Source organism: Herpailurus yagouaroundi, unplaced genomic scaffold, assembly GCF_014898765.1.
Source record: "Herpailurus yagouaroundi ecotype Mexico unplaced genomic scaffold, PumYag 163, whole genome shotgun sequence".
NCBI classification, from domain to species: domain Eukaryota; kingdom Metazoa; phylum Chordata; class Mammalia; order Carnivora; family Felidae; genus Herpailurus; species Herpailurus yagouaroundi.
In genome coordinates, this window is record NW_024412404.1 from 58,680,365 (window position 1) to 58,705,742 (window position 25,378).

General features: G+C 52.3%; 1 protein-coding gene across 1 annotated transcript in view; it reads left to right on the top strand.

The window, feature by feature from the left end:
* The window catches only part of HTRA1 (HtrA serine peptidase 1), a 57,112-nt gene that overhangs the window by 5,150 nt on the left and 26,584 nt on the right, over positions 1 to 25,378 (top strand). The window contains exon 2 of the mRNA XM_040486929.1: positions 6 to 366. Within this exon, the coding sequence (XP_040342863.1) occupies positions 6 to 366 (361 nt within the window). The remainder of the gene's footprint in view (positions 1 to 5; positions 367 to 25,378) is intronic.

The following is a 25,378-nucleotide window of genomic DNA, read 5'->3' on the forward strand; positions in this document are numbered from 1 at the left end:
CGCAGAGGCCGGCCTGCGAGCGCCGCCGCACCGTGGCCGAGGCGGGCCCCTCCGAAGGCGGCCGCGTCCGCGACGCGTGCGGCTGCTGCGAGGTGTGCGGCGCGCCCGAGGGGGCGGCGTGCGGCCTGCAGGAGGGCCCGTGCGGCGAGGGGCTGCAGTGCGTGGTGCCCTTCGGGGTGCCCGCCTCGGCCACGGTGCGGCGGCGCTCGCAGGCCGGCCTCTGCGTGTGCGCCAGCAGCGAGCCGGTGTGCGGCAGCGACGCCAACACCTACGCCAACCTGTGCCAGCTGCGCGCCGCCAGCCGCCGCTCCGAGAGGCTGCACCAGCCGCCGGTCATCGTCCTGCAGCGCGGCGCCTGCGGCCAAGGTACCTGCGCTCCCGGGGCTCCCCGCTCTCGCCATCCCGGCCCCGGCGGGCCGGCCGGGCGAGCCGAGGGGCGGCGAAGCGTCGCGGGGTGTTGGGGCTCCCACCTGCTGCGAGAGGCGGGGCCCCGGACCCCCGGTGGGGGAACTTTCCGCGGGCCCCCTGGGGACCTAAGCTTTGCGCCCGGCCCGGGGCCGGCTCCGCGCCCGGCGGGTGCCCCGCGCGCTCTGGGCGGCAGCCCCGGGCCAGGGTGACGGGGCGTCCCGCCCGCTGGCCGGCTGCTGGGTGCCCCGCGAGGCACCACAGCGCCCCGGGGGAACACGGACAAACGAGACAGGAGTGTGCGCGTAGAGTTGAGAGGGATTGGGAAAGGTGCCTTGTGCCGGAGGCGTCGGGACCGCCAGGACTCATTTCCTTCGCTTTGCCTTCCTTCTACTTCTCTGCATTCCGCCCCCCACCCCCCTGGCGTCTTTAGAGTTAAGCGTGCGTTCGTCTTATTATGGATCCTGTGCCGGAAAACTTTCCCGTAACTTTGTATTTGAAAGGAACGGTGTTCCCGCCCGCTCCGCGGTTCCCCCAGATGATCTCGCTGGGTTGGCACCGCTTGAGCCCCGCAGACTTTGCAACGGCGTGGCCGCCTGCCTGCTTCCCGTGTTTTGAGCCAATCCTACAAAAATGAAAGTGGCTTTTTTTTTTTTTTTTTTAAATAAGCGGAACGGAACTTTGGATCGCGAAATCTGAGGCGGGGAAGGGGTGGGGGGAGGCGGGTTAGGGATGAAGAAGTGAACCCCTCCTCCTTACTTTCGCATCATTTCTGGCTCAGCGAGACCCGTCCTGGCTGGGGAGGTGCCGGTGACCCAGCGAAGGGTGGGGAAATTGTCTCTCTCGCGGGACCTTCCAGAGGGATGCTTCTCCGGGCGGAGAGACCATGTGGAAAAACAATACGGAGTTCAGCTGCGGCCAATCCAGCGGTGTAGGGACGGGCCGGCTGTGCTTGGCAGCGCACTTGGCCGCAGCCTCCTACCGCGGGCAGTGCATGGAGAGGGAGGGAGGCAGGGGAGCCCAGCGCCAGGAAGTGGTCTAGATTTTCTTTGGAGAAATATGGTCCAACACGACCAACTAGGGCCTGGCACAGGTTGGCTCCCACGCAGAGAAAGGTGCCAGAGCTGTGGAGGAGAAATTGGAGGTTGTGTATTCCAGCAACACAGGAGCAGGGAGCCCGGCCTGCCCTCAGGAAAGAGCCTAGCCAGGGGGGAGGCAGGAGACTTCCCTCGGAGAGAAGTGGTCCAACGGCGACTGAGGTATGGCTGTGACAGTGCACAGGTGTGAGATTCCCGTTTCACAGATAGGGGAACTGAGGCTCAGTTACTTGCCCACGGCCACTCAGCTGGAATTTGAACCCAGACAGCCTTCCTTGGTGTCAGCCTAGTGCTCAACCCCAAGGCTGAGAAAGAGAGGTCAGACAGGGTGACGGAAGTTTCCGGAAGGCCGGGAAGTGCATCCCGGGCGGCCTGCTCAGTCTGGGCAAAGCCTGAAACTTGCTTGGGAGCTGGTGAATAGATTGGTGTGGCTGGGGACATTAGGGGCGGGCAGCGAGAGTGACTCAGGCTGGTGGCACAGAATCCCGGGCCTGAAGAGGCCGGCTGTGCTGTGTATTTGGATGTTCTTGGACCAGAGGCAGCTTAAAGAAATCCCGGCGTAGGACTCACCTAGCACCGGAGCGCAGAACTCGCCAGGGTGCGGAGTGAGGGCCACTGCAATAGTCTGGGAGTGGGGTGACGACACTGAAAAAAGCATCTGGCATATTTTTGTCAAAAACAAGCCAGCTGTTCCCGTGTGTAGTCTCACTGCTCGGGGTCTTGAGTCATTGGCACCGTCTGAGCACCTGATTTATTGCCCGTGGAGTCACTTAGCGAGCTTCGTAGTTGGCAGAGGCATTAATAGTCGCCGTGTGGAGAGAAACAGGTCCTTGTCCGTGGGCCATCAGGCCCACAGCAGGCTCCCGGACAGCGGCCTTGAGAGGAGAGAGAGACAAGAGGGGGCGAGGCTATTCTCACCCTTTTCTCTGCAAGTATTTATTGAGCGCTGCGGTGTGTCAGACGCCGTGTGCTTCTCTGCCTGGCACACGGGAGGCACCCGGTAGGTATGTGGGCAGGTGATGAATGAATAAGTGAATGCATCAGGAAATAAGAGGTGCCTGAGACACAGGGCCATCCAGACTTCCCCTAATGGAAGGCCTTGCTTTTCCCATCTGCTGCCTACCCGCGCTCCACTCCTGCCATCTAGCACTCCACCCTTGACTTCCCAGAGGTGCCTCTGCGGACCGGAGCCTGGGAGCCAAGACTTCATTCAGTGGAAGCCCAGCCGGCGAGCAGGTCACTTGACGTCGTTGTTGAATGAGGTGAATTGGCAGCCAGTTCTGGCCGAGAGGGTTGGCGGGAATGCTCTCTCTTTTCGCTGGGGTGATCGCGGGAGGCCTGGAGTTGGAGGAAGCCGTGCACGGATGTGGGGAAGGAGCTCCCGAGACAGGAGCGGGCTCCATGATCTCCGAGATCCTCTGGAGGGTTTGTCTGGAGCAGAGAGCGAGCGGGGAGCCAGGAGGAAATGTCCGCAGACCAGCGGGCCCTGAGTTGTGCGGCTCTTTAGAATCATGGTGGATGGTTGGATGGGGGAACGTGTCACCACTGACAAGAAAGCACTTTTATCTGTAAGCTGTTTAACGAAGAGTTCAGACAGCGTCTCCTAAAAATGGTTCTGGAGGTGAAGGCAACTCATCTATTTCAGAAATCTCGGGGCACCGGGGTGGCTCAGTCGGGTTAAGCGGCCGACTTCAGTTCAGGTCATGATCTCGTGGTCGGTGGGTTCGAGCCCCGCGTGGGGCTCTGTGCTGACAGCTCAGAGCCTGGAGCCTGCTTCGAATTCTGTGTCTCCCTCTCTCTCTGCCCCTCCCCTGTTCATGCTCTGTCTCTCTCTGTCTCAAAAATAAATAAACATTAAAAAAATATTAAAAAAAAAAAAAAGAAATAATGCTGCTGTCAGGGTTTGGATGGGAAAGTGTCCAAGTATGAGAACAAAGATCTCTCATCTTTCACCACTAACAGCTTGGATTCATTTAAAGCAAAAATTCGCTGCTGTCAGGAAATTATAACGGGGAAAGGAATTGCAAGTAATATAACAGTATAATAATAAAGGCTAACATATATTTAGGGCTTATTCTGTGCCAGGCATGTGTCAGCCCATTTGACCCTCCTAGAATCGTGTGAGGAGTGTGCTCTAATCTTCCCTGTGTCCCAACTGGGAGACAGAGTCACAGAGAAGTTCCTTGTCCAGGACTTGAACCCATGCATCTGGTCCAGGGTGCATTCATAATCACCATGCTGTGCTGTTGACAGAGAAACTAAGATTATAAGCCAGCTCCAGCTAAGCCGTGGCTAATAGCTGGAATAAACAGTGCTCCAGATGGCCATGGCCTTGACATGAAATGTAGGACACCTCCCAGCTCTCATGCCACAGGCACGAGAGTTGAAGGACATGGTTGCCCCAGTTGCCGTCAGTGCAACTTTTGCTACAGAAAAGCAAAAGAACAGAAGGGGCTGGAAGAGAGATGTTTCCAAACCAGAACCCTCGGCCCCAGACTGCTGTTGGGGAGAGAAAGTCCCCTCTGGATTCCCAGACATTGCAAAAGACTAGCCAGCACTACAGATCTCCGCTAAAAATGGACGAGAAGCCAGGAAAGAGGCCTGAAAAAGACTTCTCAAAGCAGCAGGCTACTCCGTTTCTACCCCTAGTACCCACCCCAGGAGAGCCCATCCCACCCCAAACGGCAGCCCAGACAAGCCTGGAGCTCTCCCGTCCTCGTTCTGGTCCTGGTCCCAACATCGCCGTCCCCCCCCCCGCCCCCCAAATCTCTCCTCCCCCACCCTGATGAGGTGGAGCCTGGCTGTGCATTCCTGGTAAAGAGCCACCAGCTTGGAAGAAGAACCGTCTTTTCCACGGTTTAGAAGGCTTTGCTCTCTTGGGGCGCCTGGGTGGCGCAGTCGGTTGAGCGTCCGACTTCAGCCAGGTCATGATCTCGCGGTCCGTGAGTTTGAGCCCCGCGTCGGGCTCTGGGCTGATGTCTCAGAGCCTGGAGCCTGTTTCCGATTCTGTGTCTCCCTCTCTCTCTGCCCCTCCCCCGTTCATGCTCTGTCTCTCTCTGTCCCAAAAATAAATAAACGTTGAAAAAAAAATTTTTTTTAAAAAAAAGAAGGCTTTGCTCTCTCCGGTTGGTTATTTGCCTTTATTCTCTTGTCGGTTTTGCTAAAGAGTTAAAATATTAAAGTTTCACAAAATTAGTAAGTTAACAGTGTCGAAAGCCAAGCGTTTGAGTTATTTCATTCCGTCCAGAAGAGCTGTAAATAGGTTGCATTAGAGCTTAAAATAACCGCATTCAGTAAGCGATTCTGGTGGGGACCATGAGCTAACTGTGGTCAGGCGTCCGACAGCCTCCGGACTGCGGGGCTGGATTCTGAGTCCATTTGGAGTGGTGTGATCCTGGACACTGTTTCGTGCCTTGGATTGAGAGATCAGACTTTCCATGGGCCTGTATATCAAGTGAATAAATAGCTCTGGTCGGGCTTAGTTTGAAGAAGAAATCAAGCTTGGCAGCGGCTGAGGGTTCCTTGGAAGGCCAGCTGGTGTGGAGGGACTGGCGGGCTGGCCCCTGGCTCTGACCCTTCCTAGACTGTTGCCTCACCAGGTGACCAGCCCCCGACATCTCAGAGCCTCAGCAGTGAGGGGATTGGGCCAGATGATCTCTGAGGTCCCTTCTAGCTGGAATGGTCTGTGATTCTTGCAAGAAAACTAATCTAAAAACCCGTGGTCACGTGGCCCATCTTGGGCCTGGTTCCCTTGTACGTTAGCTTTTGCTGGCTGGGGAAAATCCCTGGTTGACCATCATGGTGACATGCCCACCCCTGAGATGTGGGCTCCAGTGAACCTGGTGCCTCTCCCTGCTTTTCCCAGAGGCCCCACGGCTGGGCTGGAGTGGGATCCTTCTCGAGTCATTTCATCTTTCTTTCCCACCTTCCTTGCCATTAAAGAAGAAGGAAAAAGGGAAGGAAGGCAGGCAGGCTGGCAGGCTGGCAGGCAAGAAAGGAGGCAAGAAGGCAAAGAAAGAAAGGGAGATAGAATTAACATCAACAGAGGAACTGAGACGGGTACCAATTCCAAATGCTTTTTCAAAAGGCCCCCAGAAGTGATAGGGAAGTTGGTGTGACCCAGTGCTGCTGGGTGACATGTGTCTAGAGCCACCGATGGTCACCAGCTAGGATAACACAGCACCAGACCGAAATGAGTGGCAGCAAAGAGGCCAGGCCACTTGCTGCTCAGAGGGTACAGAATTTAGCGTTTGGAATTAGTGACGTGGATTCTATTTCTAAGTTTCTTCAGAGCATTTATGGAACACCTACTGTGTACTCAGAAGGGGGTCGAAGGGAGTAAGGCTAGCAGCCCACGATCTCAAGGACTTCGTGCTGGATCACGCGATACCTGGCCTCAGGAGTCCGATCAGCACTTTCTAAACGTGGGACTTCGTGTGTGTGACGTAATCTCTGTAAGCCTCAGTTTCCTCGTCAGTGGAATAATAATAAAAACAATAGTACCTGCGTACATATGTCCTTGGGTTGCCAGGGGGTGGAAGCTCCTAATTATATGAAGTGCTTAGAAGTGTACCTGCTGCGTTACTAGGACCCAGTCAGCATTAGCTGTAATAATAGAAACAGTCATCATTTTTGAGACATCTAACAGGGAGTCAGCTCGGCGGGGCGAGTGCTGTAAGGATCATGTCTTCCTGGGGATGAGGTGGGCAGGTGGGTTACAGAAGGCTTCGCAGAGAAGGAAGGTGGTGGGGGACATGTGTCCTGGAAGCTGACTTGGAATTTGCCAGTAAATATGTTTGAAAGTTTCTCTGGGCAGAGGGACTCAGACGCCACTGTCCCTGTCACCCCGTGAACCCCCTGGTCCTTGCCTATGTATCATTTGACAAGTGTGTGACTTTTCTTTCTTTCTTTCTCTCTTTCTTTCTTTCTTTCTTTCTTTCTTTCTTTCTTTCTTTCTTTCTCTTTCTTTCTTCTTCCTTCCTTCCTTCCTTCCTATTTAGTTTTGAGAGAGAGAGAGAGAGAGAGCGTGAGAATGAGTGGGGGAGGGGCAGAGAAAAAGGGAGACACAGAATCCAAAGCAGGTTCCGGGCTCCCAGCTGTCAGCACAGAGCCCGATGTGGGGCTTGCACCCACCAGCAGGGAGATCATGATCTGAGCCAAAGTCGGACGCTTAACCGTCTGAGCCACTAGGCGCCCCTGTGTGACTTCTCTTGAGTGAAGAGCTGGGACACCCGAGCTTTTACAGATGTCCCCTTGTTAACCCTGCCTGGAGGGACTTTGTGACGCTCAGGAGATGGCAGTGTTTAGAAGCCCTGAGAGCTTCTTGAATAATCCTTGTTTTGGGAGCGTCTCACATGGAAAGATTTGCCACATCGAAGTGTGGGAGCCTACCGGCTACCCTATTATTTGAGATTCCTGGGACAAATTGTCAAGTAAGCGCATTGCATGAACACGGTCCTCCCCAGCATCACGTGACCGTGGCCCACTCCCTCACCGGGGGCTGATCCTGCGCCCTTGGGCACATGCCGGTTTCGGAGGGCACGTTGTTGTGGCTGGAATTTTTGATAGTTTTCAGATTTGAATAAACCCTAAGTGAGTCAGAGGCTTGTGCAATGCCTTCAGGCCTCAGGAAACATCTTTTTCATTAGTTGTGCAATCAGATCTTGAGAAGAAGACGGTAGGCCTGTGTGTGTGACGAGCTGTTTTCTTCTCAGGGTTTGGCGAGGTTTGCGGGACGGTTCCCTTTCACATCGTCTCGGGTGAGATTTCAGCAGCTCATCTAGCACTTGAGTCATCTCGCACCCCGTGACTGGGAGAAGCCCTGTCTTCGGTGCCACTATTCCAGGTGGCAGTCACCACCTGGTGGGGATGGATGGACACAGAGTTCTGCCGGTTGGGGTTGCCCAGGCAGGCGGCTGCCAGCCAGATATGGAGGAGAGAAGGCTCAGCGTCTAGCGGTCACATCTGGTTTTCTCCGGCGGAGTGAGCTAGCCGGGGGGCCCAGGGACCCCAGGACGGCCGGGTGGTGGGTCACAGCCCTGGAGAAACAGTGACCCCCAGAGAGCTACTGCCGCTGTGTGTGCTCTGGGAGGGGACACTGTGCACCCTGAGTTAGGGGCCTGCTGCCTCCCTGGCCACTAGGGCCACCCGGGGAGGGAATGGCATTGTCCTCGCTTCCCGGCTCAGGAAACAAGAGAAGGCTCCAAGCAGTAGGTTGTAACTGACCAAGGCTCCCTGGCAGGACGAAGCAGGGCTGGGATTGGGACCCAACTCTGTCTTACTCCCAAACCATTTTGAGACTTCTTTTTTATCCATGTTTTTTATTGATTTTTGAGAAAGAGAGAGAGAGAGTACAAGTGGGGTAGGTAGGGGCAGAGAGAGAGAGGGAGACAGAGGGTCCAAAGTGGGCCCTGCGCTGAGAGCAGAAAGTCCGACGCGGGGATTGAACTCACAAGCAGTGAGATCATGGCCTGAGCCGAAGTTGGACGCTTATCCGACTGAGCCACCCAGGCACCTCAAGACTTCTTTGCCTCGAGTGTTACTTAGAAGACTGTTACTGAATCTCCAAGTATTTGGCGGGGGGCGGTTTCCAGCGATCTTTTCTGTTCTCGATTTCTAGTTCAGTTCCACTGTGGTCTGAGAACATACTTGGTATGATTTCTGTTCTTTTAAGTTTGGTAGGGTGTGTATTCTGGTCTGGAATGTGGCCTGTCTTGGCGAGTGTTCCATGTGAACAGCAGAATATTCTGCTGTGGCTGTTGGATGGAGTGTTTTATACATGCCAACTAGGTCTAGTGGACTGATAGTGCTGTTCAGGTCAACCCTGGCCTGGCTGATTTTTGGCCTGCTTGGTCTGTCGGTTCGCGAGACAGGTGTGGCAAAGTCTCCTGAGTCTGCTCCAAAGCCCTGACCCGCTGTCTCCTTTGTGACCTCCTGGTGTCAGGAGACCTGGGTTCTCGTACTTGCTTGGACCTTTTGGGGGAGTTCCGAACTCCCTTCAGCCTCAGTTTCCTCATCTGTAATATGGGGATAACGATGCTGCCTAGGAGACCTCAGAGGGACACTGTGAGAGTCAGAGGAGAGAGTGGCTGTGAAGCTGTGTGGTCATCTGGGAGTCCTGGAGCGTTGCACCTGCAAGGAATTAGGACCCTGAATTGGCACTTCCGGACTCTTCCGGGGCTCCTGGTACAACCAGCACCAAGCGGTGGAGCCAGAAGGATGCAAAAAGTAATACGCTTCCTGTGTGTTTAAGACATGGGTCTCCTCTGGGCGTGTCCCCCCATCCCACTGAGACACGATAGCCCTTGGCCAGGGCGACTGCATTATTCGTAAGCACTGATGCTCTGTTTCAGGGAAGCCAAAGGCCAAGTCCACTACCATCAGCTCTTAAGGGAAGAACACTTTGGCTCAAACCACTAGGAATTGGGAATTATTATACGGAGCACACTGCCATCTCCACTGTGCCTCCAGGGAGCCTGTGGCGTGCGTTCTGAGTTCCTCAGGCTGAGTTTCTGTCGGACATCTGCTGGCCAAGAAGTGGCCTGAATTGAGGTTCTCCAGCTTGAAATTGCTGGAGAAATTCATCAAAGGTATGAATCCGTATTCCAAGATATGACACTTTTGACATTTTGGGATCTGAAAACTAGAGCCCAGTATGGGTTCAGCCCTCACCGGAGAAACCCAGGAGAAGTCTGATAACAGCACAGAAGGCACAGGAGGAAGGGCAAGGATTGGAGACTGTCGAGAAAGGACCCACGTGCCCTGATTCCTTCCTGTGTGTGTGTGTGGGGGGGGGTGGTGGGGGTGGTTCTGCGGTGTTCTCAGACACAGCCATTTCCTTGGAATGCCCATCACTGGCCAGCCAGACAGTCCTTCGTCCTCTGAAAAATACTGTGGGCTTCCACAGCCCATCTCTGACCACGGCCGCACCTCATTTTCATGTTTTCTGGGGTTTTGTGGACAAGAACAACTCCTTCCCTTCAGAGGGTTGGCCATAGTCCCCAAGTGCCTCGTAGAGAGGACCGAATCCCAGAGTGTGCAGCCTGAGTGTGGAAGGGCCTTGCAGGTCTTGTAGCCCAACCCTTCTCTTTACAGATGGGGAAATGGGCACCTAAGGGGAACATGACTCATGAGCTGCCCAGCTCATCAGTGGAGAGCCAGTGTGGACTCCATCCTGAGGCCCTTCCCACGTCAACCACACCTTCCTGCTGGAAGCAAGTGGGTGTTTGGGAGAGGACAGGGTCCATCCATATGATTTTCCCATGAGGCTGAGAAGCAGTGGGTACTTTGGCTTAGTCTTCCAAAATGATGCTAAAGATAACTGCCCCCCCCCAAAAAAAATGATCTCCCCTCCAAAAGAATGATCTCTTTCAGTTGGAAGATGACCCCAAAGCCATGCACGTAATGACTGATTTCTCCTCTCAAGAGTTCTAAGCACATATTATTAATGCCTCTGAACTATAATTATAGTGCTCTCGCTGAGGGGAAAGAAAAAAAAAAAAAAACCAGTACAAATATCATGGCCAGATAAATCGGGGCTGAGATGCTTCCTTGTCTTTTAAGCTGCGGTTAGATTTTCTTTGAGATGACTATACCAAGTTTTCCCTCTCTTAGCATCGAGGCTCTTTTTACTTTTTATTTCTTTTACTGGACTCTGTAGACGTCTCAGGACATGAATTCATACATTTGATGACACATTTTACCGTATCAATTTTTAAAAATTATAAATCTAGTCTAATTACATCGCAAATAAAGAAAACTGGCAAAAAGAGCCACAGTTTGGCATCTCCATCATTTCTGTCCCAAGCATTACCAGCGTCTGGTTACCGAGTCCCCGCTTTGTGTCTGTTTGAGCTGTGGTTGCTGTGGCAGGGGATACTGAAATGAACATTTTCATGCTCTTGGTTACTTTTGTATCTAGGGTCATTCCCCAGGGCAGATATTAAGAAGTGCGACGACTGGATGGAATAAGGCTTTTTTAATGCCCCTCTGTGTATATTGCCAAGTTGTCTTCCTAGAGGGTTGTACCCATGTTCATTGCCATCAGCTGTAGAATTGGCAGCGTCTTAAGTCACTGAAAGTTGAGACGGGCAACAAGAAATTCCCCTAAAAGAAAACCTTCAAGATAAATGGAACAGAATGATGTCAAATGAGTCATTCTGTTCACTGAATAGATCACCTGGTTGGTCTTTCAGTTATTTATTTATTTATTTATTTATTTATTTATTTATTTATTTATTTTTAATGTTTATTTATTTTTGAGAGTGACATAGAGCATGAGCAGGGGAGGGGCAGAGAGAGAAGGAGACACAGAATCCAAAGCGGGCTCCAGGCTCTGAGCTGTCAGCACAGAGCGCGATACGGGGCTCGAACTCACGAACCGCGAGATCATGACCTGAGCCAAAGTCGGACGCTTAACCGACTGAGCCACCCAGGCACCCTGGTCTTTTAAGTTGTTTTTATTTTCAGGTGGATGCTTTTAAGAGATAATCAATGTTTGGGGTAGAGTGAACACTTCAAAAATTTGGTTTTTACCCAGTGATAGAGTTGTGATCCCAGACTGTCTGACCTGGAAGCGGTCCTGTGTTTGTTAGGTCATCTTATCTGACCCTACTGTTTTCAGTGAGGAGCCAGGACCAGCCAGGGCATGTGAAGGTCCGAGGTCACAACCCAGGCTGTGACTGAGGACTTGAGTCCCTGGACACCCAGCCCAGGCCTCTCTGCGCTGAGCCTCCCAGATATCCAGTACTGCCCAGGATGCAGGAGGAGGCCAGGATGTTTTTGTTTCTTTTGCAAAGGGAAGAATATGTTTATTCAAACGTTTTGTACACACAGAAATATGACATGAGCCACATAGATAAAATCCACCTTTCTAGTCGCCCCATTAAAAGAGTTAAAAAGGTACAAATGACATTTTTTTCTTTTTTATTGTAGTTGTATTGAGGCGTAATTCGCATGCCGTGAAATTCACCCTTTTAAAGTGTATGGTTCACAGTTTCTGTATATTCTCAGAGGGGCGCAGTTATCACCGTGGTTGAATTCTATAACATTTTCATCACTCCCAAAAGAAAGCCAGTACCCAGGGACACCTGGGTGGCTCAGTCGGTTGAACGTCCGACTTCGGCTCAGGTCATGATCTCACGGTTCGTGGGTTCGAGCCCCCACATCAGGCTCACTGCTGTCAGTGTGGAATCGGCTTTGGATTCTCTGTCCCCCCCTCTCTGTGCCCCTTCCGTGCCGTCTCTCTCTCTCTCTCTCTCTCTCTCTCAAAACTAAATAAACGTAAGAAAAAAAAAAGAAACCCAGTGCCCATCAGCACACACTCCATACTTTCCCTCTGCCCAGTCCTAGGCAGCCACTAAATCTGCTCTCTGTCCCTCTGGGTTTGCCTGTTCTGGACATCTCCTACTAACAGAATTGCACCCCATGTGGTTTTTGGTGACTGGTTTCTTTCACTTAGCATAATGGTTTCAAGGCTCATTCACATTGTAGCATGTGCCGGTGCCTTAGTCCGTTCCATGGCCACATCAGACTCTCTTGGGTGGATATAGGAAGGCCAGACTTTGTATTCTATCGATTCTCCCTGACGGGGAGTCCTAATCCCAGCCGGGAAAGTCACGTTGAAAGTCTGAACTGTTGAGGTGGCCCTGGCTTGTTCTATCGGAAGCAACCAGAGCACGTGACACAGGAAGCCAGCATTGAAAACAGCAATATATGTATTTTTTAATTTATTTATTTAAATTCAAGTTAGTTATTTAACATACAGTGTAGTTAGTGATGGTTTCAGGAGTAGAACCCGGTGATTCATTACTTACATATGACACCCAGTGCTCATCCCAAGTGCCCTCCTTAATGCCCATCCCCCATTTAGCCCATCTCCCCACCCAACACCCCTCCAGCAGCCCTTAGTTTGTTCTCTGTATTTAAGAGTCTCTTATGGTTTGCCTGCCTCTGTTTTTTTTTAATTCTATTTTTTAAAATTTATATCCAAATTAGTTAGCATATAGTGCAACAATGATTTAGGAGTAGATTCCTTAATGCCCCTTACCCATTTAGCCCATGGCCCCCCCCCCCCCCCAAACCCCTCCAGCAACCCTCAGGTTGTTGGGTCTCTTAGGGTTTGTCTCCCCCTCTGTTTTTATATTATTTTCCTTCCTTTCCCCTATGTTCATCTGTTTTGTCTCTTAAAGGAAACCGGGAATATTCTATATGGATGGGAATTATATGCTGACAGGAAGAGATCAGGAAATGCACTTCTCAGATTTATTAGATCACATAACTTTGTAGGGAGCTGGAAAGGATGTCGGAAATGGTCTAGCCCACCCCCTCATCATCTTACTGCTGAGGTAACTGAGGCCCAGAGAGGGGAAGTGGCTTGTCTCGGGTCTCAGGCCCCACTTTTCACTTCTTCCTTGAGCCAGAGATTCCCCCTGGCTTCTGTCTCGGTTTCCTAAGTTACCCTCCTTCTCCTCCTTGTATCGGGCTCATCACAGATGGGTATGGGGTACTTCCTGGGAGGAACTGTCCCCTTCCTGGATGGAGGGCCTTGGTTCACAGTCACATCCCTCCCTGTGCCTTCCCGGTTTCCCCTGGCTCCCAGGCCCACCCTCCTCCACCAGGGGGCCGTGGGAGGGGAACCATGACCGCTGAGGGGTGCGTTCCGGGGGTGGGGGGGGCCCTTGAGCAACTCCGCGGTCGCCTCCCAGCCCCACTGCTTACGGAGGCAGAGCTGCCCTGGCCGCTCCAGACATAACAAGTAGGAGCAGTCGGAGCAGGAAGAAAACCCAAATGAGAAATCTGGGAAGGTCAAGACCGGAGCCAGATGCTTATCAAGAGGAACATTAATAGTGTTTTTGTGAATTGAGCGGTCAGCCGTTTCCCTGAAGGTAATAAGAGACACATCATGCTGGGCATTCAGGAGACTTCGGGGGGGAAAAATGGTGCGGTGGAATGGATCGGACACTTTCCCCCCAGCACGGACAATAATAGGTTGGGAAAGACTGTCAGAGGCCACAATACTGACCAGACCCGAGCATCCACCGCGGTGCGCAGGGAAGGGCTTTTTTTTTTTTTTTTTTGGCTGATGAAACTGAAAAGTAATGATCAATGACAGGCGCCATGAAAACATAGACACGTTGTTCTGGAAAAGGCACCTCTTTACTAGTAAAGTTGAAGCTGCAACACCGAGCTGCCCTTGTGACTGACGGCACATTTAGGGGTTCGCAGCCAAGTGGCCAGGTGCCCCCCACCCCCAGAGCCCGTTGTCGGTCGGGAGAGGCAGGCTCGGGCTCAGGCTTGTCTGGGGCAGGGTCAGAGTGTGCGCGCCCCTTGCCTTACCCCTGCATCATCTGCTGCCCGGCCTCTGCAGGCGGCTCCATGCTCAGGGCCCCGTGGGGCTGGGGGGGCACCTTCGCGGTCTGAGGGTTGGCGTCAGGCGAGCTTTTCCCACCCTCGGCCGTCTGGGAGACTGCGCCGGAAAGGGGGGCTGCCAGCATTTGGAAGCGCCAGTGTGGGCTGGAAATTGAGGCCAGGCTCCCAGGCTCCGCCTCCTCTTCCTCCTTTCTTCATTATGAGGAGAGAAATAGGTCACCCTGGACTCTCCTGAATTTCATTTCTTTATTTCTGTGCAGAAGACAGCATCATGCAACCATAAAAAAAAAATAGTAATAATAACAGTGGCTCCTTGTGAATTCAGTGTATTATTATTTGTTATGACTTTTTAAAAATGTTTTTTAATTTATTTTTGAGAGAGAGAGGGAGAGTGTGCAGGATCGGCCAGGGTAGGGATAGAGAGGCGGGGGGCGGGGGGGGGGACACAGGATCCGAAGCGGGCTCTGCACTGACAGCAGAGAGCCCGATGCGGGGCTCGAACCCATGAACCGTGAGATCATGCCCTGAGCCAAAGTCAGAAGCCCAGCCAACCAGGCGCCCCATGAATTCAGTTTATTTTAACAAGGAGGGGTCCAAGGGCCTTTGGCCTTGAGAAGTTTGACTCCAGAACTGTGTCTTCTGTTTCCTTCTTCCTTAGATTTGCAGACGGTGGCCTGATGATGCACAGGATTTTCAAGTTTATTTTAGACCTCAGCCTCTGCTGCCGTGGCCACAGCCAAGTGATACCTGTCTCCCTCCTGGGCATTTTTCTCTGCGAGGTTCAGAGCAACCTCGTTGTGCAGGGGCCCCTCTGCGTCAGGCCCCCAGCGTCCTGGAATTTGCAGTCACAGCACTGATTAGAATGGGGGTCTGGTTTCCCGGAATGTGCAAAGTCTCGCTTCTGTTTCTGCTGCCTCCACACCCCAGACCAGCGCTGGGCCAGCCTCTGGGTTGGAGCTGTTCCTGACAAGCTTACTTGGAATTTAATGGAGTGGGACAGACAGATCGCAGTCGCTCAAACTGAAAACGTGGAGAAAATGAGTTTTTCGGGGCATCTTTGCTGCCTCCACTGGGTTATGCTTCTCCTCCTCCCAGGCGAGCCGCTTGCAAATAGGAGGCCCCGTTCATTCCCTTTGCACATTGTGACTCGTTACCCATTAGGAACCTGTTTAAATTGATTCTCTGCTGACCCTCAGGGAGAAAGCAGTGAAAGTTCACTGCAAGGCGAGGAAGCCTCCTTCTGTTTCTCCGCCCGCCTGCCGTCTGGCTCCTGTAATGCAGCCCGCTGCTTCTCTTTTCTCCCCCCCCTTGGCTGGTCTGGCCTCTCCCACCCCTCTCACAGTCATTCTTGAATTCATCATGCAACCTCACAAAGAGAGCTTTTCTTAGTGAAAAATCATCCCCCTTGCCCTCCCTGAATGTGGACCAGCACCTCTCCCAGCTGCACGGTGTCAGGTTAGTTAACCGCCTGCTTCCTGGTCCCATCTCCACGCCCCCACCCAAGTGGGAACAGGTGGCCCGCTCCTGCTTCAGGTGCCCGCACTCGGCAGAGTTGTGGAGCCCAGTTCCAATGCTGACATCAAAAGACCCTGATGTGTTGGGGCGCCTGGGTGGCTCAGTTGGTGAGGCATCGACTCTTGATCTCAGCTCAGGTCTTGATGTCGCGGTCATGAGTTCAAGCCCCGCGTTGGGTGAAGCCCACTTTAAAAAAAAAAAAAAAAAAAGGTCTGATGTGGCAAGCAGGGTGGCAGGGGGACCCGCCATCATAGCGTCGGGCCATGGCAGGCCCCTCATATGTGTTGGCCTTGGCTGCAGCCCTCTCATTCTCTGCTTTGTTTTGTCTCTCTGACACTGATGTCCTCACCCCATCAGAAGTGCGGGGACCTTGGGCGCAGGGCAGTGCAGCGCTGGGGAAGTAGGAGGAGCATCGGTGGGACAAGCTTTGGATCCTGACTGCGTGTGCTACCCCCCCCCCCCCACCCCGCACCTCCCCCTGTCCAGGCTCCACTTGGCCTCTCTGTGAAGGTGCCAGGCTGTGAGCAGGACAGAGCAGGTGGGAGAGCGGGCCCCGGGCATGTGCAGGTGATGTGCCAGGAGAGGAATTTCCTCCTGCAGGTCCCCTCTGGATTTGAGCCCGGATTTATTTACCCAGCAAGTAGCCTCTTGGTAGTTACTCTTCATCTAGCCGTGCTAGGGATGAAGAAAAGTTCAGATGTGCCCCTCGGACCATCAAAAGGTGAAAAAGAGGCCAGCCTTCAGCATGCAGCCCCCTGGCAATACATTCTGGGGGTGTCCCTGGATCGTCAGCCTGAATTGTGGCTGCTACTTGGAGGAAGGGGGCTCCGAAGGCTGGAACTCATATGGGGTGGGGGGGGCTCCTGTTCGAGCGTTGGGGCTGTGGGAGGGTGGCTGATGACAGCTGAGAGTGTGTCCCAGACCCCGCAAGCACCTGAGCCATTCCTAAAGACTATTGAAATGTTTCATGACACCCCACTGGGGGCCGATTGACGGTTTCTGAGCCCGTGGGAGCCTGGCTGGAAGTGCCTCTGCTGGTGGCCAGAGTACATTTCCCCAGGTTTTGGGGCTGGCCTTGAATCTAGAGCATGGTGGGTCCGAGCTGGTGTCTCAGGGGTGATTACTTCTCCTGGTCATCACCTGGCCCGGGGCCCGGGGTGTCCCTTCAGGTGAACACGGGAACAGGCTTTCCTCTGGCCTTCATCTCCGACCTCTGCATGGTGCGTTTTGTGCCCTTGCCTTTGAAAGGACTTCGTTTCTTTTGTCACTTGTGCCCAGGCCCGTGTGACAGAAGGAAGAGAAGGGCTGGACCGGAAGCTTGAGGGAGGCAGGGGCGAACGGGGGAGGGCCAGCTGTCCCCGCCTGCCCTCCCGCGGTCCCTTGGCGGAGAAGGCTCTGGCCGACTCTGGCCCTGTTGGCTGAGTGTCTCTCTTCACATTTCGTCTATTTCCCCTGCGTCCTGCCGATTGTTGGAGCTGGTGTGTGCTGGGATTTGTAGGCCTGAAAGGACCGGTACCTTTGGTGGCACTTGAAGTGGAAGCCATCAGGTGACACATCACGAGGGATTTCTTCCCTTTCTCCTCGGGGGCTGGGAGGGACCCTGGAAGCCACCCAGTTGAGCCTCCTTATTTTATTATTTTTTTAAAACTCTATTTAGTTTTTGAGAGAGAGAGAGCAGGGGAGGGGCAGAGAGAGAGAGGGAGAGAGAATCCCAAGCAGGCTCCGCACCGTCAGTACGCAGCCGGGTGCTGGGCTCGAACTCACGAAGTGTGAGATCGTGCTCTGAGCCGAAACCAACAGACGGATGCTTCACCAACTGAGCCCCACCCAGTGACCCCGTGCCTCCTTATTTTAAAGTTGAGGAACCTTCAGCCCCAGGGCCTTGCCTGTGGTTGCGTACTTGTCTCACCCACATGTGAGGCGTGCCCGGCACGTTGGACCACGGAACGGGAGTGCCCGCCTCCCGGCACATGGAGCGCCCATCACCCCTGACGGCTGCCTGTGGGCTCCTGGGCTCTGCCAGACTCAGTATCTCCATCAGCTCCTGGGCAGCGGGTGCTGCCTCTCAGTACTTCTGCACTTTGGGTTTTAAATCAAATGAAATGAAATGCAGACAGGCCCGGCGTCATGGGCATGCCTCTCGTGCAGTCCGTGCTCCGACGGACCCCACACCCGGGTTAACGCCCCGTGGCCACCGTCTTGGACTTCTCGATAATTCTGGAGCAAGGAGCCCCTGCAGTTTCATTTTGCACAGGGCCCTGCGTGTCGCCTCTCCGGTCCTGAATGTAGGACAGGGCATTAAAATGCCCATGATTTGATCAATCTCCTCTTGCAACTGGTTTGAATTTTGGGAACATGCTGTTCCCTGTGAATAAAGGGGGATTCATTTCTTTTCCCTCGAATACACTGTGTTCTGTTTTCCAAATTAGCTCTACTTCTCGATTCTCTTGAGAAACTGGAAGGCGCGATTGTTCTTGTTGGAAGCCAAGGCTGGATTGTTAGTCCCGAGTTCTGGCCCTGAGCTCTCAGGCACGAAGTGGGAAGCCTTTTCCTACAGCCATGGGGCCGCAGGGGGCTGGAGGCCGAGGGAAGGGGCCGGCGCCTGGAAGGGAGGCTACGGCAGCAGAGCACAGGGGGAAGCTTCCCGCCCGTGCCACCTGCCAGCTCTCAGGACGTCTCACATCCTTCATTTTTCCATCTTTCCGGAGACTGGGCATGGGATTCACCCTAGAGGCTTGCAGGAACATTTAGAGATAATGCTTGTTGAGTGTCTCGCATTCTGCTTGCACGTAGTAGATGCTTAGCAAATGAGTGCTGGCATTATTCTCATTGGTGTTATTATTTTATTGCCAATATTGCGGGTTGGGTGGGACTGGCCCAGCTGTATGGGAGGAGAATGAGGATTCCAGGCAGGAAGGAAAATAGTGTGAGTGCAGGGGTGAGTGGGGTGGAGCGTAGTGGGCCCGGAGGCTGGTGAGAAGTTTGCAGCAGCGGAGGGTGTATCTCAAGGGGTCCTGGGAGAGCGAGTTGGGGAATCAGGGCAGTGGGGAGCTGTGCTCGGGAGATGCAGACCAGCGTGGGGGTCCTGCAGGAAGTTCACACCCCCCAGGTGGTAACCGTCATTTCGGGGGCGACACTGAAAACGGGCCGGGCATGCCTGAATTAGAATGCAGAAGCGGGATTCTGAGAAGTCTTAGGAGTGTGGGAGGAGGCGCTTGGGAGCCCTGAAATGCACCTGGGTGGTGCGCAGGCTGAGAGCTGGGAGATGATAATGGCCTTGAGGGCAGGCTTTGTGGGCACTGTCCCACTTTGGACTCCCCGCCACCTGGATGAGGTGGTACTATCTTCAGGTTGCAGAACGGGAGACTGAGGCTCGGACAGAGAGAAAGCCACTGCCGGAAGTTAACACGGCTGGAAGGGGCAGCATCAGGATTTGAGGCCAAGTCTGGCTCTGGAGTCATCCTGGCACTAACGGGAGCCTTGTGATCTTTCCCAGCGTCGCTAACGCTGCTAGGAATCTTCTGGGGCTGGAGCTCAGCCCGGCATCCCATCTATTCCCTGTAGGTGCGACCCGGAGCTGCCAGGCCAGATTGGGAAACCGTGGAGCCGAGAACAGGGTCAGGGCATCTGGGATCCATGCTGGGATTCCGGGAGCCAGGTCTGCGGTGGCAGCTGCCCCCGGGGCGGCCCCGGGGCTCTCCTGGGACTGCCAGGAGGGCTCCATTGGTCCTCCTAAAGCAGATGCCTCCCCTGCTAGCCATGGTGTCTGGACGGTGACCGGGAGTCCTGGTGACTGAGGCAGAGCATCCTGTAGATGTAGCTCAAGGGTCCCCCACTCCTCGCCTTACACGGCGAGCCAGTCATGAGCTCCAGAAATCCAGGGAGCTGGGGAATGAGTGGGACTCAGGCCTGCTACTCGGTTAGGAGCTGGTCCTCCCACCTCCCTGCTGGCAGGTCCAGGTTGTATGGGACCTGAGACGTAGACAATTCAGGGAACCTCTTTGCGAAAAAGAATTCAAGGGGCGCCTTGGATGGCTCAGCTGGTTAAGCATCTGATTCTTAATTTCGGCTCAGGTCATGATCTCACAGTTTGTGGGATCGAGTCCCACGTCGGGCTTTGTGCCGACAGCGCGGAGTCCGCTTGGGATTCTCTCTCTCCCTCTGCCCCTCTTCAGCTTGTGCGTGCGTGCGTGTGCGTGTGCTCTAAAAGATTTAAAAAAATTTACAAAAGAAAGAAAAAGTTCAAAATTATAGAGCCTTGGATCACCTTTCATATGACAGTGAGTTTGTAATGTTTCCTATGGAGAGAATAGAATTCTTTATTGTTATTATTATTATTATTATTTTAAGTTTATTTATTTTGAGAGAGAGAGAGAAAGCACAAACAGGTAAGGGGCAGAGAGGAGGAGAGACAGAATCCCAAGCAGGCTCTGTGCCATCAGCATAGAGCCCGATGCAAGGCTTGAACTCAGCTCATAACCTGAGCTGAGATCGAGTCTGAAGCTTACCTGGCTAAACCACCCAGGTGCCCTATTGTGATTATTATTAATTGAGTGTTTCCTCTGGCATATTTCTCTGCTCCCATATACTTTCATACCCTGTACAACCTCTGGCCTGCACCAAGGAGCTGGCAGGAGGGAAGTATACGAGTTTGATCTTTTCCTCTTGCCCCACATCTAATCTTTACCAGACATTTTTGCCTTAAATAGGAACACACGCACACTTTGATGTTTTTAAAGCACATGTCTAATTCGGTGCTAAATCTTCGGAGAGGAGCATAGCTAAAAGTCCACCTGTTGGTTCATAGCCCCCACATTGTGATTTTTCATTTTCACCGCAACACATTTTTCTTCACTGTGATCACGTATGTCAAATTCTTAACCTAGTGCCTGGCACTTTTCAGCAAACACTTAATAATGGAAGTGTCTGTTACACTAATTTTGATACTAATTAATGAAACTGAGCAGGCTGTGTGTATCTCTCTCTTCCCCCCTGTGTGGAAGTTTTTGAAAGTAGGTAAGTATTATCTGTAAAACCCCAGGGAAGATGGGGTTCAAGGAAGCAGCATTTATGGAGTTGTGTGTTTTCCTAGTAGTTTATACAGAGGAAAGAAAAATCATTTATTATCTTTGGATGAAATCCTGGCAGTTTTAAACTCCTTAAATAATAGGAAATGTTGGCTGCTCTTAATGGGTCATTTGTTGTGTTAAACATTAGTAATGATAAATATTTATAAGGTAGATGGAAAGGCCTGTCCTGTAAAATGCTGTGACTCATCATTCTAATCCTAGTTATTCACAGTTTTTCAGTTTAAAGTGAAATATTTACCTATTATGTATTTAATATTTTTGCTGCTATAATTGGTATTTTAAAAATTTTAATTTCCAACAGTTTTTAAAAATTTTTTAATGTTTTTATTTATTTTTGAGAGAGAGAGAGAGAGAGAACATGAGTGAGGGAGGGGCAGAGAGAGAGGGAGACACAGAACCCGAAGCAGGCTCCAGGCTCCAAGCTATCAGCACAGAGCCCTACGTAGGGCTTAAATTCACGGGCCATGAGATCATGACCTGAGCTAAAGACAGACACTCAGCTAACTGAGCCATCCAGGTGCCCCAATAGTTTATTGTTTTTTTAAAAGATGTTCATGGGGCACCTGGGTGGCTCAGTCGGTTGAGCGTCCGACTTCGACTCAGGTCATGATCTCACAGTTCGTGGGTTCGAGCCCCGCATCGGGCTCTGTGCTGACAGCTCAGAGCCTGGAGCCTGTTTCAGATTCTGTGTCTCCCTCTCTCTCTGCCCCTCCCCTGTTCGCGCTCTGTCTCTGTGTCAAGAATAAACAAACATTAGAAAAATTAAAAAAAAAAAAAACTTAAAAAAAAAAAAGATGTTCATGACCTGAGCTGAAGTCAGACACTCAACTGACTGAGCCACCCAGGCGCCCCAATGGTTTATTGTTTTTTTAAAAAATGTTTTATTTCTTTTAGAGAGCGAGCGAGAGAGAGCAGAGGCAGGGGAGGGGCAGAGAGAGAGAGAGAGACAGAATCTGAAGCGGCTCTAGGTTCTGAGCTGTCAGCACGGAGCCTGATGCGGGGCTCGAGCCCGTGAACCACGATATCATGCCCTGAACTAAAGTCAGACGCTTCACCGACTGAGCCACCCAGGTGTCCCCAATAGTTTATTGTTAATACATAGAAATACGATTGTGTGTATTGACCTGTGTTCTCTTGTGACATTGACAAACTCACTCACTCCAGCAGGTATACTTCAGATTCTTAAGCAATTTCCATATGGACTGTCGTGCCATCTTCAAATAGTGGCAGGTTTATGTTCTCCTTTCTAATCTCTATGCCTTTAATTTCTTTTTCTAGCTTAACTGTTCCAATTAGGACATCAATACAATACTGAATGGAAGAGTGAATGGCCTTGTCTTGCTCCCAGTTTTAGAGAGAAAGCATTCGGTCTTTCACCATTGAGAATGATGTTGGTTTCAGGTTTTTTGTTTTTTTTTTTTAATTTTTTTTTTTCAACGTTTATTTATTTTTGGGACAGAGAGAGACAGAGCATGAACGGGGGAGGGGCAGAGAGAAAGGGAGACACAGAATCGGAAACAGGCTCCAGGCTCTGAGCCATCAGCCCAGAGCCTGACGCGGGGCTCGAACTCACGGACCGCGAGATCGTGACCTGGCTGAAGTCGGACGCTTAACCGACTGCGCCACCCAGGCGCCCCTCAGGTTTTTTTATTAATCCCTTTTATCAGGTCAAGGAAGTTCTCTTTCTGGTTTGCTGAGTGTTTTTGTCATGAGCGGGCGTTCAGTTTTGTCCCATCTTTTTGCAACTATTGGGATAATCGCTTGAGTTTTCTTAGCATCACGTTGATTAGTTTTCTGATGTTAAGTCTTATCGATCCTTTCTGGAACAAGCCCCACCTGGTCACGATACATCATCCTTTTTGCTACCCTTTGTGCGGGTTAGCCTTGTACGCTGGGGAGCACAGGTCAACATCCAGGCCAAAACATTGGCCTGCCACACAACTTGCCCTTGATCTCTGCCTCTGCAGCGGCAGCCATGATGGCCCTGGGAGGAGGAATTTCCAGGACCTGAATAAATTTGCTGAGGTGGGGAGCCTGGTTCTGTGGACACCCTCACGTCTCCCCTTAACTTCTCTGCTGTACCGCCGAGGCGTGTGGTGTTCACACCTGTCCAGAGCTGTCTCCTGAGCACCTTTACCGTAAAAAGAGCAGCACTGTTTAGTTTTATTTTTAAACTCGACACTGCGACTTGGCCAAACGCTTCATATACAGTAGCTCATACACTTGGCCTCAGAACCGCACTGAGGCAGGTTTATTGTCACCCCATTTTCTGGACAAGGGGGATGAGACTTGGAGGACTGAGGTGACATACCGAAGGTCACACAGCAGGTAACTGCTGTGCCGAGTGCCACACTTACTCTGCTGAGACCACAGCCTGGGCTCTTAGCCATTTTCCCCAGGCTTAGTGGCCTGGATGCCCCAGCCCTCCATCCGTCTAAGATCACCTAGATTGTGGCAGAGCCAGCCGGGGTCCACCTCGGGGAATTCTCCACCTCGGGTGACCCCTCTGGAAGGAAGACAGTTGGCTGGCAGTTGAGATGTGAGCAGGTGAGCCAGCCAGGGTTTGTAACGACCAGGGGGCCGTGCCAGCCTCCTCTAGTTTGATGCACAGCCTTTGACGTGGAGCGGGACTCTGACCCTGAGCCATGCTGGTCTTAGAGACATTTCCATTCCTCGTTCTGAAATAGCATTTCGAGAAGCCAAACACTTCTTCTCTGGTTTCACATTTTGCCCATCTTTGAACAATCAGTTGATGTTCCTTATGATCATTGTTTCTGCTCTATTTCATTTTCCCGCTGATGCGGGTCCCCTTGGTGATGGCGGGGGACGGGCGGGGGGGCGGGCACTGGTGGTTTTCTCATCAAAGCTTCACAATTAAGGCTTGTCAGTTGGGCTCTTCATTATGGTCCGTCCTCCCGCTTTTCCTCCTTTCTGCGTACTCATGTGCAGAGTTTGGAGAGTCCTGTGCCCGGCCTCAAATTCCCCAAGTTCTTTATCTTGCCATAGCACATTGGGGTGAGAGGGAGAGACGGGGATTAGATCACAGAATGTTGGAACTGGGCTGGATGGACTTTGCAGCTCATTCTAGAGGCGGTCGGCCCCATTTCACAGATGGGGAAATGAAGGCCACCCAGAAGATGGGATGGGCCCTGGGCCTTCTAAGCGCCCAGGCCCGTGTCCTCGCTGATCTCGCACGTTGTTTTCCTGGAATGCACCGTGCCTGGAGCCACTTTTCTAGTTTATGTGACAAAGCAGCTGGTTCTCACAGGACCTGGAAAAACCCATGTTCATTTTTACCCCTGATGCAGCCCAATTCTCCCATGCCTACTCTGGGAATTCGGAAAGAGGAGGTGAATTAAGGATCCTTGCTGGTAAGACTCTTGTGATTGAGAGGGTCCCTGAAACGCCATGCTGACCCGGAGGTTGCTGGCCTTTTGGCGTTAAACCTCCTTTTGGCCTTTCCCAGGAAGCTGGCCTGAGGAGGCCCAGATGCATTTGTTTACAGCTGTCTCTGGGTGATGGTCGCCAGGTTCTGTGGTCAGAAGGAATGTTTTTGTCCCCTTATTTATATCTCCCTTGAGAGCCCTTGGGGAGACAGACCAATCAATTAACCGCCACTACCTGGAAACCTGGGAGATGGCAGATATGTCTGGGGCCGGTATTAAGAAGAAAAGTTGTAGGGGTGCCGGGGTGGCTCAGTCAGTTGAGCGTCGGACGTCGGCTCGGGTCATGATCTCGCAGTTCTTGAGTTTGAGCCCCGCATCGGGCTGTCTGCTGTCGCGGTGAAGCCTGCTTTGGATCCTCTGTCTCCCCCTCTCCCTGCCTGCCCCCTGCTCGCGCATGCTCTCTCTCTCTCAAAGCTAAACACTTTTCTAAAAAAGAAAAAGTTGTAGATTTGCCCAGATTTCCCCATTATTTTTACTCTGTATTAAGAATATGTAGTATCGGGGCACCTGGGTGGCTCAGTCGGTTGAGTGTCCGACTTCGGCTCAGGTCGTGATCTCGCGGTCTGTGAGTTTGAGCCCCACGTCAGTCTCTCTGTTGACAGCTCAGAACCTGGAGCCTGCTTCTGATTCTGTGTCTCCCTCTCTCTGACCCTCCCCCCATTCATGCTCTGTCTCTCTCTGTCTCAAAAATAAATACACGTTAAAAAAAATTAAAAAAAAAAAAAAAAAGAACATGTAGTGGAGAAGTCATTTAAGGTCTGTGAGCCTCAGTTTCCCTAAATATAATATGGGAACAATACCTGATTTTCCTCGCCCTTAGGGAGGCAGGGGGAATAAAAGTAGGGTACTGCATGAAGGGGCTTTAAAAGCAAAAATGATAAAATGATGCTACCACGAACTTGTTGAATTAGTTTTCCTTATCTGGTGGGTGCAGACCTTCTGACCTTAGAAAATCAGGCTGTGCAAAAAGAGAGTGGATTCCAGCCCTGGAGTGAAGCAGCCCAGAGCCCGGCAGCCCGGCCACAGAGGGGCCCTTTGCTCATCGATGGTCTCTCACTTCTCAGAAGGGAAGCGTGGGAGAGGCAGGCTGGTCCCCTCGATGTCCCGGGGCCCAGCGGTATCGAGTTGCATTGCTGAGGTCTCTGGTGGGGACACGCAGCCGTGGGTTCAGCACAGTCTAGACAGGGAGCCACCGGGGAAACCTGTGGAGACGAAACTCTGAGAGCCACAGGCACTGGCAAGGCTCACAGCTTTCACTGCCGGCCCAGAGCCTGGGAAGCAGCTGCAGCCCTTGCTCACGGGGAGGGAGGTGTGTGGGTGTGTGAGTCTCTGTGTGTGTGTATAAGTATGTGTATGTGTGTGCACATTTATGTGTATGTGAGTGCATGTGTAAATGCGGGTGAGGGTGGGTGTGTGGTTCTGTGTGTGTGAGTGTATGTTAAGAGTGTGCATATAC